The following is a 19,076-nucleotide window of genomic DNA, read 5'->3' on the forward strand; positions in this document are numbered from 1 at the left end:
AAAACTTGAGGATGCTCAGACAGAAAGAAAAGAGAGTCCCAGTATTTTGATCACATTTGGAAAGTAATTTCTGAAAGGGTCTGTGGTATATCAAAAAATTAAAATTGAACCAAATATGTTTCACAAGAAAAAAACATCATAACTGAAAATGCGATTGAAAGGGGGTAGGTGGAAAATTGGGCATGTGTTACAATTATCAGAGCCCCTATCTCCTTTGGGTGTTCCAGCATGACAAGAGCAGCTAATATGCCATGCATTTTATTCTTTATGGAAATCCTGATTTCTGAAGTGGCATAATATTCCATAGCGCTGTAGGGAGCTTATGGACTTTGCCTGAACAACCAAGCTGTTGGCTTGTCCAAGCAATACAGGCAGGAAAGCCCAGAGTACAGTCTGACTGGGCTCCGACTTTCATATACAAATGTGATGGCTTGTGCATATAAGGCTGCTATAAAGAGCAGATATTGTTCAAATGTGGAATGAGAAATGAGAGTGACTGTCTCAATCATAACACCCACGGTTAAGGAATTAGGCAAAACTAAGCAAGCTCATCCTTCTTATTAAAAGTTAGGGTTTTATATTTGATTGTTTTGTTTCCAATGAAAAGGTTTTTATAAAATTGCAAGATACTATCCCTATTTTATGAAATCCTAAGTTTTATTCATAGGTGGGTCACACAAATTCATTTATCATTTTAGGGTCACGGCACAGCAAAATTTGAGAACCTCTGGACTAATATCTACAGAATGTATTTTGTACATTCAGGATTACAGGAATAATAGTCCATAATTTTGGAAATTGTGGTTATGCACAAAAAAGCAAAAAACCATGGTAAATTAGCTGAAAACACTTTTATGAAATAACAGACTTTTGGCCAAGGTAATACTGAAAATGTTTCTAGAGATGTAGAATTGAATGCGACACTGAGCATCCTCACTTTTTCTTTTTTCTGATTATGCTTGCCAAAAATTAGTATCTCCTTCCAATGGAAGAAAGATTATTTATTTTAATATGTTTGACTGAAGAGATGTGGCCTTGGAGTGCTTTAGGCAACATTTTAAGGTGACCAATTATTTCTAGATCAAGGAAGGATCTTTTCAACTGCTATCCAAGTATCTTGCTTCTTGACCACTTTCTCTTTTAGAGGGCATCTTAAATTGCATTTTTGGATGATCTCTGGAGGGAACGGGATGGGGTAGTGCATCCATCCTGGTTCTTCTTGACATCTCAGTGGCTTTTGATACCATTGACTGTGGTATCCTTTTGGATCAGCTCCAGGAGTTGGGAGTGGGTGGCACTGTACTGTGCTGGTTCTCTTTCTTCCTTTGGGGCTGATACCAGTCAGTGTTGATTGGGAGTGAGAGGTCTCGCCCTCTGCTCCTTCTGTTTGGGGTGCTGCAGGATTTGGTGCTCTCTCAACTGAACCCTGGCAAGACTGAGTGGCTTTGGGTTTTAGGGCCTTCCAAATCTAGGGCTTTGCCATCTTCAGTACTGGATTGGGTGGCATTGCCCCAAACAGACCAGGTGTGCAACCTGGGGGTCCTTCTGGACTCACGACTTCTGCTCAAGGAGCAGGTGGGTGTTGTGGCCAAGAGAGCCTTGCACAACTACATGTTCTGCGCCAGTTGTGCCTGTTCCTGGATTGTGAGGCTCTGCTCACAGTTATTCACACCCTGGTCATCTCCCAAATGGACTTGTATAACACACTGTACATGGAGTTGAAGAGTATCTGGAAGCTTCAGTTGGTGCAAAATGCAGCAGCATGGTAGTTATGTGTACCCCAAAGGACACATGTTACACATCTACTCTGTGAGCTGCATTGGTTACCAGTTGCTTCCAGGCCCAATTCAAGGTGTTGGTTTTAACCTTTAAAGCCCCACATGGCATGGGGCCAGGTTATCTGAGGGACTGCCTCTGCCCTATTACATCTACCCATCCCATCAGGTCTGGCAGGAGAGGCATGTTGTGGGTCTCGCCTGCTAAGGAATTCTATCTGACGGGACCTACAAGACAAGCCTTTTCTACTGCAACACTTGCTCCTTGGAACCCTGAGGTGAGGTTAGCCCCAACCCTTATGGCCCTCCAGAAAGCCCTCAGAACATGTTTTTTTCATCAGGGCTGGGGATCCCCTGACAGCAGGGAGCCTGCACATGGCTGTATCATGCATAACATTCTGATTTGGACCTCTCACGATCTTGGTTTTAATAATTTAATTGTTTTAATTGGTTTTATAATATGTGTAAATCATTGGTTTTATTGTATGCTACCCAGAGCCATCTTGTGTGAAATGGGCGGCCATATAAATTTGATAAATAAATAAATTAATTTTAAAAAATCCAAGATAAGAATGAGGCAATAGATCTCACAACTGCTCAGGACTATTTGGTCAGAAGTATGGAGCAATGGGTGCTATTTCTGTCAATAGAGATCTGATACACTCTCAGCTCCGATCCTCTGTTTATTGTTTAATGCCCCATGTCTAAGTAACTCCCTTTTCAAGTGCTATTTTCCTCTTCCCCTGTTTTTCTGTCACCCACTCTTTTTCATAATTTCTGTGTAGCTGAAATCATCTCTAACCATATGCGACCAAATTTTTGCAAAAATGATCCCAGAATTTATAGCCCTAAGGCCTTCCTTGAGAATTCCCAATGATGCTTTCACTTTTGCCTTTAAAACAAGGTACTGTTTTGGGGCCAGAGTACTCCAGAATGGCTACATCATTCAGACAGATCTGTGTGTGTGTGTGTGTTTGTGCATGTTTGTGTTTTGTTGCTGTTAACAATGTTTTGGTAATAGTTTGTACTCTTTTTTTAACCAAGCATCTTGCTTTTTTTCTGCAGGACATTTTACCAGTTTGAAGCAGCGTGGGATAGCTCCATGCATAACTCTTTACTCCTGAATCGTGTCACCCCTTACAGAGAAAAAATCTACATGACCCTCTCTGCTTATATTGAGGCAAGACCTATCAGTGCCTTCATAATACCCTCTGTGCAAATGTCAGATGAACGTTGGCATCTGTGAGGCAGTGTGTCAAAATTTGTGAGATGCCAAGCACAGTCTCATGATCCAATTCCACTTGCATGCAACCAGGAATATAGATCAACTTGAGATAGTGTTTAATACTTTGTTACCAATGAAACCCACCCTTGGCTGATGTTGAGAAAGCTACCTGAGACCAGATCTGATTAGGAGCTGGATGAATTTGAGGCATGTGGGCTGGACTCAAAATCCCCCCCAAACATCCCAGAAGACAGTAAGAAACCAACTTATGTAGGGTTGCAAGAAAATTACACAGACATAGACATGTAATCATCAGTTTAAACTTGACTTGAGCAAATTTTTAAAATATTCACAGTATATTAAGAATATTCTTTCATTTCAGATGGAGAACTGCACCCAACCAGCTGTGGTCACCAAAGATTTTTGCATGGTCTTTTACTCTAGAGATGCCAAACTCCCTGCTTCTCGATCAATCCGCAATCTTTTTGGAAGTGGAAGCCTTCGAGCCTCAGAAAGGTAAGAAAGGCCAAGAGTCAAGCACATCTTATTAGGGTAAAGAATACACTCCTGATCAACTGTCATGGAGGCTATATGTATACATCTTAGTAGAAGTTAACTATATTACATTCACAGTTTTAACTAAGGGCTGTTAGGATCCATATGAAACTCTCAGCTTAGGATTCAAATACACAAAAATAGAGTTCAGTCCCCTCTTCTTGAAAGAGGAGGTGGAGTAAAATGATTCCTTGAATGTACCATGTGCATAAGAATGGTGTATCTTCTATTAGCTTGTTCTGTTCTTCACTCTTTCCGCTTTAGTAACCGTGTGACTGGGGTCTATGAGCTCAGCCTTTGCCGAGTTGCTGATGCTGGTAGTCCAGGTAAGAAGTCTTGTCATTATGATAGATCTTCATGAGGTGTTGGGCTTATACTTAAACGGAAGGGATATAGCATTAGAAGGCAAGACTTAATTGTTCCCATAACATATATAATATTAATATGTTGCATGTGCTTTATAAATCACAGCTATGCTGAATAAAGATTTCCTCTGTAGGTATGCAAAGGAGACGAAGGCGTGTGCTGGACACCTCTGTGGCCTATGTACGAGGAGAAGAGAATTTGGCTGGGTGGCGACCCCGTAGTGATAGTCTCATCTTGGATCATCAGTGGGAACTGGAAAAACTGAGTCTTCTACAAGAAGTAAGACTCTAGCTTGAGGCCCAATAACTCTTGATTCCACATCAACTTAGTCTTGCCCAACTAATGGGGCAGGCGGTGAGGGTTGGTAATGTAGAGTAAAACACTTAAAACACCCTTCCCCATCCTGGACGCCCTCTAGAGGTATGGATTCTAACTTGCTAAATTCTCCACTCAGCATGGCCATCCCTGATAATGGAAGGTGTCTACAGCAAACTAGCCTTTTTTGTTTGTTTGTTTCTTCAACTTATATGTCGCTCCATTTCCAGGGACTCTGATCAGTTAAACTTCTGTTTACGTGATTTATAAAAATGAGAAATGGTCTGTAACACATACAGCTTTTTGTCATGAAGCATAAACAACAGTATTTGTTATAGGTATGCTAACTGTTTAGTGCTATAAAAGCAGGACTCTGTTTAAGCCCAAAGGCAGACCAAGGCAGGGTTATCCCACTCCCCTTTTTCACATATATTTATTTCAGACTGTGGAGGTTTGTTAGCTTCAATGGAGAATGTTTTAGAAGTAATTACTTTAACATAATGGAAACCATTGCCCAGGTAGCGGCCATGCTCTCCTCCGCCTTAAAATCCATTTAGGGAATGGCTTTGTGTTTTTGAGGCATTCAGAATAACAGAGAAAGCACATGGCACCATGCTATCAGCTAATATAGTTATTATGATATACAAAAAACAGATTATTAGACAATTTCATGACAGACATTTTTAGTTCCTTCTCATTCAGTTATACCTGAGGATCTCATCATATGTCAGTTTCCTAAGCAGAGATGAATTAAGAAAAATATTTTTGCCCAATTCCTGTGTTGTGATTTATATGGGGTTTCCTACATAGAGATTAATCTTTGTGTAAAGTGACTCTATGCATTTGTGAGCTAAACCTGCAAGAGGTTTCTTTCTGTAGGTTGAGAAAACAAGACATTATCTGCTCCTGCGTGAGAAGCTAGAGACAACTCAGCGCTTAGGTCTAGATTCCCTGTCCTCAAGCTCCAGTGAAGACTCTGATTCCCGCAGCACATCTTGTGTCTCTTCTCCGGTCTCTGCGGATGGTACCCCAGAAGGGAGGCCTTTACCTCTTGATATTCCTAGTGAGAGGCAGAAAGAACTCGCAGTCAAGGTATAAGAACTGGAATGTGCCAATCTCCTGGGACAGGGGTGGAAAGGTTGGCTTCATATTTTCTTTAAGTATTAGATGGCTGTTGCTGTACCTGCATTCTGAAGGTATTTGGATATTGTCTGCAAGTTCCAGTAATATTTTTTTCTGAAAGTAATAGTCATTTCTGAGTGAAGAGATAGGATTTCTTAGCAGGAAATCTTTCTTAGCAAAGAACACTGCCTTAACTTTCTCTTTCTTAGTCCAGATTTTTCACATATATAATAGCATCTGTCCCAGAAAGCTAAGAGAACACTCTAGACACAATAGTTTATTGTGTCTCTCCAACAAGAATAGGACAACTCCTGATTGAACCTAGATATATTTATATCTAGTGCCACCTAGAGTCTATACTTTATAATGGTATTATCTAGGCATCATTTCTATGAGAGGTGATGACATGGCAGAACTATAGTGGTAAAGACCCACTGAAAATAACTGTAGATTTCTACAATACAGGTACACAATGGTGATTTTTGGCAGCACTAGTTTTTATCATCAGTTATGAATATCTATTTTGTGCCTTTACAAAAACTGATCCCCTTTCCCCAGTTCTTCAAAGGGCTGAACATTTGAGTGAAGTCATTACATATCTTTGCTGCCCTTGGAGAGAGAGAGAGAGACAGGATGGAGACAGCTAGATTGACAGACAGACAGAAAGGCAGGAAGACTGTCTACAGGAACAAAAGTTATCTGACCTTGTTCTACTATAGTTAATTCTCTTCTTCTCAGAATCAAACTTCTGTTGTTTTTTCCTTTCTCTTTCCCCCTTGTTTTGCAGTGTTTGCGCCTTCTTACCCACACTTTCAACAGAGAGTACAGCCATAGCCATGTGTGTGTCAGTGCAAGTGAAAGCAAGGTAAAATACATTCTGTGCTTTCATTTTTTCTATTGTCTGCGTATCTTTTTACCACTCTTATTATCCCCCATATGTTAACCTAATCCATTTCAGAATTCACTCCCAGAATACTGAATGGGGTTTACATTTAGCTTGGGATACATTGGATTTTGGGGCAAAAGAAGAGAGTAAGCTACATACAGCAAAGTACCAAATTCTGATAACCATGAAATGATGGAGTCTCACCACATCTGAGTATGTTCTCATCCTGAACTACTACTTTATGTTGTGGAACAAATTGCAACTTGCCCCAGAGGGCTTACAGTATTCCAACTTCATTCTGATGCCTTGAACTCATAATACGTTTCTTTCATTCTGCATGTACTCCCTTTAGAAGAAAAAGTGACATATGGACATAATTTTTAGACTTTAGGGTGGCTGTTTTTGAAAAGGTCTGGAATATATGGTAGGAAATGTGTTGAAGCAGGCAACCAACATTTGGAGGTATTTGTTTTCAGACAAGCAAATTCAGTGATGGACTTTTTTTATATACAGCTGTCTGAAATGTCAGTGACTCTGCTGAGAGACCCTTCCATGTCAGCCCTTGGTAGTGCTACTTTGACCCCCTCCTCAACCTGTCCATCCTTGATTGAAGGCCATTATAGTACTACAGAAGCCAGGTAAGAAAGGTGGCAAGGCTAAAAATGTCAGGCTTGTTATGTATCAAAGGTGCATACTTTACTAGGAAAAATAAAAACAATTAGTCAAAATGTAATTGAAATTATGAACCTGCTTTTTCTCTGCAGAACTCTCCAGCTCCCCTCCAGGGTGGAAAGTCCTGAAATTGAGCTCACAATTGAAGGAGAGAAAAAGAAATCTCCTGCTTGTGGACCCGAGGATGATAAGGAGATCCAGCGCCTATTGGTTCCTGATATTCAAGAGATTCGTGTCAGGTAAAAATTATGGTCATGGGGAACAATTAGCAATTGGCCAAAATGTGAGTTGTATTCCAATCATTATGATGGGCTGAGCTCATAATACATTTCTCACCTGTATCTCTTCCCTTTAGAAGAATAAGTGACAGGTAAACATACTTTTTAGACTTTCAGATTATAGTGCGATCCTCTGAATTTAGTGATGAGCAGACTCTTTTTCCACAACACACTGAAAATAGTTTGGCTTATCCAGATACCGTTGTGCTTCAGATAAAGATACAGTTAGGAGTGTGATGGATTCCATTCTCTCCCAACGCCTTTATAGGGTAGCTGCTGCTATTTTGATAGTGGCAAGGAAGGAGATTAAGAAGAAAAGGTGAGAAGGATAGGAGAGAAGATAGAAACCTTCCTATGATGGTTAGGGCAGCTGTAGCCACTACCATGTGGTACAGAACTTCGGAGAATGAAGCATTGTGGAAAACGAGTGAAAGAGCATTATATAGCTATTTGACTCTTCCTCCCTTTGTATGTGGAAAGAAAAAGATGAAAGAAACAATGAAAAGACATTGTGACATCTGGTTCCCCATAAAATTCATTGAGCAAGACAATACAAGTTTGTTTGAGAGCACTTTTGGGCTTTTTTTTTTTGGCTCAAACGAAAACCTGAGCTAGAGATGAACCTAAGAATATTATATTTCATTTTATTTGGAAGACAACCATAAATAGGTTTATATTATCAATCAAGGAAATACAGTCTTCAGCAGCTGCGGTGGTATAATATGTTTCAATACCAAAACTAAATGAATGGTGCCAGTTACTCAAGTCTTCCCTCTCATTCCCATTGTTAGGAGTAGTAGTCCATAATGCTTATTTCTGAGGGAAAATCTGTTGATCAACTTACATAGACAGAATGGGAGCAAGATCTTCTGAACCAGAGTAAAAACTAAAGTGATCTTGGACTGTCCCTTATCTTCAGGAAGTTTATTTAAAGTAATATTTAATTATACTTAAGTTAGGAGTGCCTAGACTTATATTTTGTTCCAGCCCCCTTAGCTCCTGCTTTGAGAGGTCCATAAGAGACAAGCATTAGTTAAGTGTGTGTGTGTGTGTGTGTGTGTATGTATGTGTGTGTATGTGTTGGGGAAGGACAAGTATACTGTATGTCCCTCATTTCCTATAATTTGAACACTGATTTAAATTCTGCCCCTTTTTAAAAAATCATTCCACAACCATATTCAACTATTATCTGAAGTAGACATTTTCTCTCCTATAACATTGAAGTGTTTAGCCAAAAATAGTAGAAGTGTTACTTTGCTTGTAACCTTGCTGCATAGTACAGATAGCTGTGTGAGGAAGAAACCAAGGGCACTCACAACAAGCCAGTCTTCCAGATGTGCTGGTGATCACACAGCTGTTCCATATGATTGATTATTAAGCATACACTAAGCAGTTTGTGTGTAATTACTAAGTAGAATGCCAATGTGTCTTCTCTACAGCCCCATTGTCTCCAGAAAAGGCTACCTACACTTTCTGGAACCCCATACAAATGGGTGGGTGAAGCGCTATGTGGTTGTGAGACGCCCCTACGTATACATCTACAACAGCGACAAAGATTCTGTGGAGAGAGCAGTCCTCAATCTTTCATCAGCTCAGGTGGAATATAGTGAAGACCAGCAGGCAATGCTAAAAGTAAGAGAAAAATAAGTATGCCCACAACAAATGCTGTGACTTTTTAAAGATTCTGAGGTGGTGTTCACACAGCACATTGAATCATAAGCAAGCCAACCAAATTTTAGTTTAGTGCATTGGGTGAATTCAGCTTATCTAATCAGTTAATGGTTCAGTGTATTGTATGAACTCAGAAACTCTGCTAATTGAGTAAACAATGCTTCATGTAATCATGAGTAAAGGGTATAAGGTGTAAGCACAGTGTGAGAATCCTGGGGACAGAATATACATTTGGGTTCTCTTCTTTTCTTTTCACTGTAATCAGTCAGTGTAATTCTTTTTCTGTTGTTTTTTGTCCATTGAAGTCAGTGGCCCAGTGAATACAGAAATAATTATTTGGAACATATTTTAACAACAGATTAGTTTTAATATACTAAATTAAAAATACCAGTTTATCCAATCACTTTTTTATGTAATAATGTTATTAAAATTTACAGTTAAAAAAACAAAAAACTAATAAAAACTAAAAAAAAAGAATAAAAAGAAAAAATAGAAAGTGCAGAAAAGAAAAAAATAGGAAAAAAAGTAAGAATATAGTAAAGAAGAAGAAAAGAAATATATAAAGAAATGACTTCCCCATCACAAGTATAAATAATTTTAGTAACTTATCACCTTTTCTTAAAGTACAATATATAATCTCTTCTTCCCATATCCCATCTCTTATAAACAAATCCTTAAAGCCTCGTTGTTCAGTCCTGATCAACAAAAGTCCATTAAGGGTTACCAGAGATAACAAGATATCTATTTTAACCTTGATCCAATAAACCAAGTTTAAATTCCTTCCTTTTACTTTAACAATCTTGATCTTTAGTCCCTTCAAATAATGTCTTAGAACTTGATTTCTTTTCATTTTTTCTTTGTCCCCTCTCACAAAATTCTTCAAAGCTTTAACAAGCCTCTTTTGTAAATGCAATATAGGAAAATTATCCAGGTCATTCTCTTGTTTTGTTATTTGTATATCCCTTTTAATTATTAAGACATCAGCCGGTTCTTTTGTATGTCCAGTGTAGCATCTTTTTCCATATCATTCTTGTAGCCTGTCATTTTTAAATCCACTTGCAGATCAGTCTCAATCTTGTCAGATAAAACATGTTCTTCTTTCATAACATATTTGAAACACAGTCTATCTACAGAGGCAGACACTCTTAAAATTAACTTCTGGGTCCATTGTTCAAAAATATCCTTCAGTATGTCCAACATTGAAATATTTTGCTTCATTCTGTATTAGTAAGTCAAATTTAAGTGTTCTCCTTTAATTGTAACCTTTAGTCCCTTCTAGTTCCCTCTAGTCTCCAACCTTCAAAGTCTCATCCTATCTTTTTTTTTAAAGAGAATTCAAAATAAAAGCATTTTCCCATGGGAAGGATTGATTATAATTAATTCCAAAATCTTATTTCAAATTTATCTGGACCCTTAGTCCATTTGTAACTTTCTAAAATCAAAGTTTTAATCACCCTTTTGCTGTTTATTCTAAAAAATTTTTTTTTAAGTTCTTAAACTTATAGTTAAAACTTCTTTCGCTAAGGACTGAAGGAAACTCACCCAGTGCTGTAAAACTCGTCAATCCAAAGGTTCCTAGCAGCTGGAAAAGCAGTTAACAAGCAATTTCTGAGAGTGATTAGAAAAGGAAGTATGTGAACTTAGTGTCCTTTTGAAGGTGCCAACCGCGGTTTGAGCAAGATGGCTATTCCCTCGTCTCCCAGAGTTCTAAACCTGCTGAATACCGCTATCTTGCAGTGTCCTTGTGAGGAGCAGTTGTCTGGAGCACTTGAGGGCAATTTCAAATCCTGTCCTTGTCCGGAGAGGAATTATCAAAGAGCCAATCTACTCGCCGGCTCTTCATTCTGCCACGGTTGTCGGCTCTGCTTTTTGCTGAACTGTCTTCAGTCCACCAGTTCTTTCCCAGAAGCCACCCTCTGGTGCTTTCTTTACTTCACCTTCCTTTTCTAAAATATACAACAGCAATGCTGTTATGGCATTAGTGTAAATAGGAACCAGATTTAAGGCAGAAAATCAGTGTGGTCGAAATGATCCTTCAGACTCTCAGATAAACATGCTGCCAAAGTGATGGTAATAAATGGTTTGATTAATGGAGTTTTTAGGATGAAAACCAAGAACCAAACCCATTCTGGTTAATGTAGGTTGCAAGTCCCAAATTAGCAAAATAGCATGTGCAGCAAATACTTCAGAACCAGGACTGTTGCAGTGTGGATTGTTGAGACTGTATGCAAGGCAAAACATAGGTTCTGGGATCAGATGCCTGGACATCTGTGATTTGTAGTCATTATAGTTGCAGTCATTATATACTGCAGTCATCCTGTTCTTCTATTAACGAGTCTAACTTGCAACTTCTTACTTGTTCTAGACACCTAACACTTTTGCAGTGTGCACTGAACATCGTGGAATTCTGCTGCAAGCAAGCAATGATAAGGACATGCATGATTGGCTCTATGCATTTAACCCTCTCCTGGCTGGATCAATAAGGTAACTGAATCATTTAAAAGGCTCCTCTTTAGAATGGCTTTCCCAATCTGGTTTCCTTAAGATGTCTTGGATAAGCAACTGCCATTAGACCTGCTGGATAGCTGGCTTAAAATTATGGAAGGAACCAATTGGAAAAGGCTTTCTAGAAGAAGAGTAATGCTATTTCCTTTAGTACTAGGTACAATTTCAGATGTGCAACCTCTGATTCTGTTGAGATACCAGTGCTGGGTGGAAGTCTGAAGAGTAGTTCTTCCTTTGCTTATTTTTTTCTCAAGCCTTTACATTTTTTCTGTCTTGGCTTCTCCAACAGATCCAAACTGTCTAGACGAACAACAGCCCAGACAAGAATTTAACTTAAAAGAGCTGCCCACCTCAAAAAACAGAAAAGTGAAATAATGGGTGCTGTTGGAAGATCCCCATCTTAAATTTGGATTTTTCCTGCCATTCATCTCCCCAGATGCCTGTGCCACAGAGTGATCCATCATGAGTTACAGCTTCATTGGGCAAACTCATTTCCTTTGTGTAATTTTAAAAGGGTGGTATTCCCTGGAATTGTTGCACATATGTGATCTTCCACTCTTCTCCTTATTGAGTGGCTTATGACTACTAACAAAGCAAGAGCTTTTTTCTTTCTAAGTTTTTTTTAAAATTCTTAAATCAACTGTTCAGTTTAAAGAGATAGGAATTTGCAAAAGAGTGAAAGTTAATGCTATTTAAAGAGATAAAAGTGATAGAATTATGTGCTGCTAATTCATAACTTATTGTTGACATTTTACAAATTACTTGATAGAGAGAGTAGTATGAGATTATATTTATAAAGTATTTATTTCTATTTACTTCACTGAAAATAATATGCATTCTGTTAATCTTGTGTTTTGGGGTCTCCCCTAACTTATGCATATTCCTGATGCTGGATTGCATTTTTGGTAAAGGAAAAGATGCCCAAGGGAGCCAGAGTGGTGATGCAAGAAGAATCCATCTGCTGTTTTATGTGGCTATCTTTATTTTCTTTTCAAGTTGCATTTGTTGTCTGGATATTTCTTTCCACTGTTTGTTTAATTAACAACATTCTCCCTCCTTGCCCCCCTTTGCCAACACTCAAACACTTAAAAAAAATGCTGTGACTGAAGGCAAAGAAACAGCAACAGAATACAGAGGAAGCACAGTTTTCTTTTTCTTCCTGCTGCTTTTTCTTGTAGGGTGGCTTACATTTTTCCCTGATGGATAAAATGAAGCTAGAAATACATATAAGAACATAAGCAATGCCCTGCTGGGTTGGACCCCTGGCTGATCTAATCTAGCAGTTTGTTCTCATAGTGGCCAACCAACTGCACAAGGAAGCCCACTAGTCTCCCAGCAGATGGCCTGCAGAGGCAGTCACCCTGCCATCGAGGCTAATAGCCATTAATCCCCACGACTTCTATGAATTGGTCCAACACTTTTTTGAAGCCAGCCAAGCTGGTAGCCAGCACCACAGATTCTGAGCAGAATAATTTGTGAGAGAACGGTTTAAGCAGCCCCTCCCAAGTATTATTTTGCTCCCAGAAGTAGCTTCCACATGTTGCTTTTCATTAATTAAAAAAGAGCCCATGAAGAGAGGAGTATAGCAAGCATGGACCTTCTGTCTTAATAAGGGTGAGCAGTTGGCACTGAATATGTGCTGTTCCTAAAAAGAAAATGCTGGTGAGAGGGCTGCTTAATTCTTTCACTGCTGCCAAATATTATTCATGGCATGGAACAGTTTTCCCTATCCTAATTCAGCCCTCTGACTAAATTAGGACTGTAATTCCCACACTTCCCTGTCAGCATGGACATTGTAGCTCTCCATGTCTGGAAGATACCTGATGAAAGAAAGCTAGCAGGTCAGGGAGAAGTCGGAATGCTTGCCATTAGCAATGTCACAGATAATATTTAATTATGGCCCAACACAGCCATTTGAAAGAGTATGGCTGCACTCTCTGAGAACGATGGATGGATGGATGGATGGATGGATGGATGGATGGATGGATAGAAGTGTGTGTGTGTGTGTGTGTGTGTGTGTGTGTGTATTCACATTCACATATAAATATTCTCAATGATAAGGAAAATCCAAATCCTACGTCTGCACAGTGGAAGTGCAATCTCAAGAGATGGTGTCTAGTCTTCCCACAGCAAAGAAGAAACTACTGTATGTTGGTTGCACTTAAAACTGATTGTCTGAAAAAGATAGCTTGTTGTTTTCTTTTCTGAGAAAAGTAGATTTAGAGTATGCAGTGGGAATGTAGCAAAGATGAAAGGGATCTTTACACAGGAAAGAATATGCCTTTCTTTCTGTCACTGTAGGAAGTGATGCTGTTAAAAATCTCCTTCAAAATATTAAATATAGTTATCTCACTGCTTTTTTTTTCTTTTTCAAGTGTTAGAATTCCAAGTGGAATGGACCAATTGGAAAATGAAGCTGACCAAAGCATAGACACTGAAAAATAAATTAATCCCTAGCACTAAGTAGTTGAAGAAGATATTTTAATTTTTATCAAATTTTTAGAGTAATCTTAAAAGCAAAGGTCTGTGTTTTATCTCAGAATTCTTGTTTTCAGTGTTTTTTAAAAAATGGGTATCTATGTAAAGCCAACCTTTGGCAAACCTCTCAAGATCCCCAGCCCTTCTTATATATGTTCCTAGGAATATGGCATATTTCACTAATAGTGAATCTTGATTTGCAGAGCATGGCTACACTTTGGTATCATTGTTTTCAAGTCTCCCACTTTTTTGTTGCATCTATTGGTCCTCTGTGTGATGCCCAGATGAGAGTCTGTTTAGTGATATATTGTTTGAATTTCATGTGCATGTGATGTGAGAAGATGTGTGAATATAAAGGCAAGAATGTCAGAATCCCTTCTGCATAGATTCAGTGGATTGGCAAAAGTGTCCCAGATGTACATAAACATCAGGTCTCAGCAGGAATAGTGACCATAATAACCCTGCTGGACAAGAAGAAAATTCCAGAATCCTTTTATAATGCTGTAGTCTCTGGCTGGAAGATACTAGCTGGATTCATACAACATATCAAACCAATTGCTTATTTTTAGCTTAGATTGTTGTGTGAATCCAGCAAATGTGGATCATTAATCATATTTTATGATTTAGTGTGTTGTATAAAATTAGTTAACTGTGATTTATCCAGTAAACCATGACTTGACACCGTGCATAAACACAGCCACTACATCATTGTGAGATTTTCTACATATTTCCTACTGATTAGCTCTCTTAAAATGGCATTTCTTTCCTTCAAGAAACTCCATTCTTAAACATCTAAAGGACAAAGCTTAGTAGATCTAATCTCTTACTGGTCTGGGAAGAAAAATGAGGATCATGGAACCCTCCAGACATTGCTGAGCTATAGCTATCAGTAGCCTGAAGCACCATAGATAATGATGAAAGTTGCTGAAAGCTGTAGTCCAGCAAATCCATGAGGAATCCAGGATCTCATCCTTGTTACCTAACATATACACTTGTCTTGCTCTTTTAAGAATTATTTTTAGCACTAGTTCTTAATTTTAATCAGTCAAACACTAATAGGTTGGGGCAAGTGTTTGGCCAGAATATGTTTTCAGAATGTGCTACCCTGATTTAAATGCATAAGAAAGGTATTTTTACTGCCCATTCAGTATGAAGATGCAGGAAATTGTCAAGTGACACTTTTATTTATTTATGTTAGTCCTCATTATTTACTCTTCATGTTTGCAAAATAGAAAAGAATTATAATCATTTTCTAAAAACAGCCTTGGTAGGCAACTTTATTCATTTCAGCTTTTCAGCCTGAAGCTGCTTCCAGAAAACATGTTTACAGTGAAATTGTGTATGTCTCATTCACTCACATTTAATGAGGAATTAATACTATCAAGTCATCCTCCAGTCACCCTTGTTTTTTCCTAGTGGTGCTTCTGCCTCTTTTCTTACTGAAGGAAATCACACTTTGGGGAAAGGAATTGATAAGCAGTAAGACCTCTTTGACGCTGTGCTGGCTGGGAAAACTAAGAGAGTTAGGAAGATTTGTCACTGACATTTGGGAGGGTCTTTCATTTCTGTGTTTCTTGCCATGAATTTCCCACTGCAGGGCCATTTCATGTCTTACAATGCAGTCCCTTTTCCCAAAGAGTTTTGTCATTTAACCCTTGTAAATTATTTAGTTGTTCTTAAAAAAAAAAAAAAAACCCAAGGCAGATTAATGCATATGTTTGATTTAAAGCAGTAGTTCTCAATGTTTTCCTTTACATGGATACTACATTATCAGCAAAGGTTTTGGGGAGCACCACATAAGCCAAGGACTAGCATTGTAGCCTGTGCGCACCAGAAGACATGACTCCTATAGCAAGCCAGAAAACCTCAAAATTAAATAGTTATTTTTTTTAAAAAAAGGTCTGAAATCATTCTGTGAAGTTTGGGGCAAAATAAGCCCACAATTTGTTGAAATTTGATTATCTCATGAACTTTTTGCTATTATGTCTATAGAATTTTTATTTTGGTATCCATGCCAAGTATCACCCTCACAGATCCCTAACATTCCCTAGGCTACAGATTGGGAACCACTGATCTAAAGCACCTCTGCTCCTGGTTATTCCATTTGCAGTTCCCTCTCAAAGGAAGTTTCATTAAAATATACAACACATAGATTAGTTATTTAAATAGAAGATTCAGTGTACTTTGTTATATATTTAAATAGTTGCATTAGAGCTTTATTGCAGTGAATAATTGGATTAAAAAAAATAACCCATATTCTGGTCCAGAGATGATGATTGATAGATAGATATCAGTGGATGGAATACAGTAGGCTTCGTTATAGAAAAAGTGGTGATTTCAGTGTGGAAATTCCACTGTGCTTCAGCTTATAGCTTTACAGAAAACAACGATTTTCTGACACTATAAATCATCCTAGGTCTGGAAGCATGCTAAATCTAAACATGAAATTATCTCATGAAAATTCAATATTCTGTTTTTCATTTAGTGGTGATTCTTGCTCTCTTATTAATATCTGACCTATCACCCATCAAACTAATTATTTAGTTAGACCAAATGAGTTAAATAGGGCCCTTTCATAAATCTAATTTGTAAACAGTCAGCAAATGAGCTGTGTTGAAACCTAGGTTCCCTGAATCTCTAACGGTTGGAAACCAACTTGAGGAAAGCATCTGAACTTGGTTATACTTCCTGAGAAACAACAACGCTTAGTACAACCCCAAACATGATTACTTGTTAGCAAGTCTCACAATGTCCAGTGGGGCTTTCTTCCAGGTAATGCACTCCTTTAAGTAAAGGAGAGACTTTCAGAGGTTAGGAAAGTTCATTCCTTTTGAACATATACCCTCTATCAAGACTTCCATAAATGGCACCCTCTGTGTATATTGGACCATAGAGCTCTTATTATTCCCAGCCAGCACAGTTCATGAGATGCAAAAAAAGAAAAAGATTAGAATGACATCCTTATTATTCAGACAAAATCAAAGTCTTTTAGTTCCTTGTACAAATCTGAAATTGTCAGATATTTCATTACAGTAACAACAATGAATGAAGTTATCTCAGTATTCTTGCTTGTATACATTTGTTTGTTCAAATTAAGCAATTAATAAATATGTACTATCACCTGCATTGGAAATAAAAAAATTTAAAAAATGCTTGGGAGGATTGTGGAATGGGCTGGGGTAGACTGATAGTGGGACGTGCCTTAGGTCAGCCAACCTGAAGAGCATGTCCCCCCGTGGTATGATGGTTGGGTTAAAGCTTGGTCTCATGCTATATTTCATGTTTCTGGGGCCAGCAAACCTGCAGACAACATGAGAGTCTTGAGTGAGAGATCAAAGGCTTGACCCAAAGCCCTTAGATCAGCAGAAATATTTTGATCAGAATGTAAAAATAATGAATAGAAATGAATTGGTGAATTGTGATCTCAACAAATTGGTTAATTTATCTTATGTCCAACAAGTTGCAGCTTCTTGCTGGAGTGGTTATCCTCAAATGATTTTTATTTAAAACTTTGGCGTAGTAGAGACCTAATCCACCAGCACATCATTTTTCTTGGTGCCTGTATTACTGAGGTTGCTGCTTCATTCATTGCTGAAAAATCAAGCTGCTAACAAATATTATCCAGACTTCAGCTGAAATAGATTAATTTCTATTGATTTATTGTAATTCTTTTGACTTTGTTTGAGATGTACATTTTTAAAATGTTTTTGCAAACTGGTTAGTTTCAGTAACAACAAGGCATTTGTTGAGGAGAAAACGCTTATTCACTTTCCCCCCACTACATTGATATTTTGGGAATCTTGTAAACAAGAAACCTCTTAAATTCAATATGAAATGCAACAGGGTAACTTTCAATGCTGCTCTTTCTCATACTACCACAGCCTGGATGGCAATCTCAAGAGAGAAAGTATTACATCATGTTAGTCATTAGAATATGATGTAATACAACAAAACTGTGGCATTATACCAACTCTCACACACTTCCATAAAATATACAGGTTAGAGATTGATGTTTATTTACTGAAAGTGGCACGGTTCTTCTGTTTCTTCGGTTATACACACACACACACACACACACACACACACACATAGATTATTGGAGGAATTTCTCCCATACAGATGTTCTTTCTATCACCCTCCAGTAGATATCAATCCAGCATGATAGACTTGAATATTATCATAAAGCAACAGAAAATAAGTGAAAGGAGCATAATTAGCCAAGAATAAGGAAACTACCGTAAGGAAATTGCATACCTCTGTGGTAACCTGCGGCTATAACACAAGACATTTAACTGTTTAATATGCTATTACTGTCTCTTTTTCTGTCGTGTATTCAATTGCATATATGAAGGATTTCTATCATTCATGAGCTGAAATTCAGTATCGAGATCTTACTGTATAATAACAGAGGTTATGGTTATTTTTTATTTTAATTGTTCTTATTATTTTGCCTGTGCTTCCATTATCTAGTTTGTCCACATGAGTTCTTCCTGTGATGCCATCTCCAAATGCTGGGAGACCATTTCTCTTGCTTTGTATATATGTGATTGCTGTGGGCACACCCTTTACCACTGTATAAATAACAATACTGAAGTAATGAGTCTAGTTTTCTTGATGTCTTAAATTATGAGTGTTGGAAATTAGGGTCTTAAACTGTTTGTGTATACTTCAGGCACTGTTCAGTTAAAGAAATAAATGTGGCATTTATGCAAATACTAGACAGTATGTTCTTGACTGTTTTCTTAATCAAATGTTGCTATATTATAAAGATTATTTGAATGCTAGAAGTAGCTAGAAATAAACAAATGCGCTGTAAAATAATCCCCTTGAATCATAAGGGACAACTTTGTGAGATGGCCAATAATATGTGTGTTCAAATGACACGGTAAAGCATAATATAGTTTGAATTAATATGCTGTCCAAAACAGGAATAGTCCAGATTGTGGCTAAGGCTCTCCAAATTGACATAATTTGAATCAATTATTAATTAATTAGACCTCTATATATCATCTGAATTTGTTTGTTTGATGGTTAATTCTTCCTTTCCAGCCCTCATTTCTAGTGGCAGAAGCAGCCGCAAATATCCATTCCTGCAGCATCATTTCTGCAAGCTCTTTTTCAGTTTCTATCTGCAGCCATGCAGGATTTTTTCCTGCAAAACGGTAGGGTTGAGGAAAGGTTAGCCTTCCATAATTCAACAGGAGAATCTATCCCAACTAGGTGCACTG

General features: G+C 38.0%; 1 protein-coding gene across 20 annotated transcripts in view; it reads left to right on the forward strand.

The window, feature by feature from the left end:
- The window catches only part of KIF1A (kinesin family member 1A), a 109,276-nt gene extending 90,738 nt beyond the window's left edge, over positions 1–18,538 (forward strand). For 19 of the 20 annotated variants that reach the window (XM_088131996.1, XM_088131997.1, XM_088131998.1 and 16 more), the window contains 11 exons: positions 2,841–2,955; positions 3,383–3,516; positions 3,820–3,881; positions 4,055–4,200; positions 5,116–5,328; positions 6,146–6,223; positions 6,758–6,882; positions 7,009–7,155; positions 8,634–8,826; positions 11,231–11,349; positions 11,660–18,538. In XM_088131996.1, the coding sequence (XP_087988122.1) occupies positions 2,841–2,955; positions 3,383–3,516; positions 3,820–3,881; positions 4,055–4,200; positions 5,116–5,328; positions 6,146–6,223; positions 6,758–6,882; positions 7,009–7,155; positions 8,634–8,826; positions 11,231–11,349; positions 11,660–11,702 (1,375 nt within the window). In that variant the 3' untranslated portion in view covers positions 11,703–18,538. The remainder of the gene's footprint in view (positions 1–2,840; positions 2,956–3,382; positions 3,517–3,819; positions 3,882–4,054; positions 4,201–5,115; positions 5,329–6,145; positions 6,224–6,757; positions 6,883–7,008; positions 7,156–8,633; positions 8,827–11,230; positions 11,350–11,659) is intronic. The other variant, XM_088132014.1, reaches the window with a different exon arrangement.
- The last annotated feature ends 538 nt before the right edge of the window (positions 18,539–19,076 follow it).

This window comes from Python bivittatus, unplaced genomic scaffold (assembly GCF_059951505.1).
Source record: "Python bivittatus isolate LINGU-HERP-01145 unplaced genomic scaffold, Pbiv_v1 ctg000980_np1212, whole genome shotgun sequence".
Taxonomy (NCBI): domain Eukaryota; kingdom Metazoa; phylum Chordata; class Lepidosauria; order Squamata; family Pythonidae; genus Python; species Python bivittatus.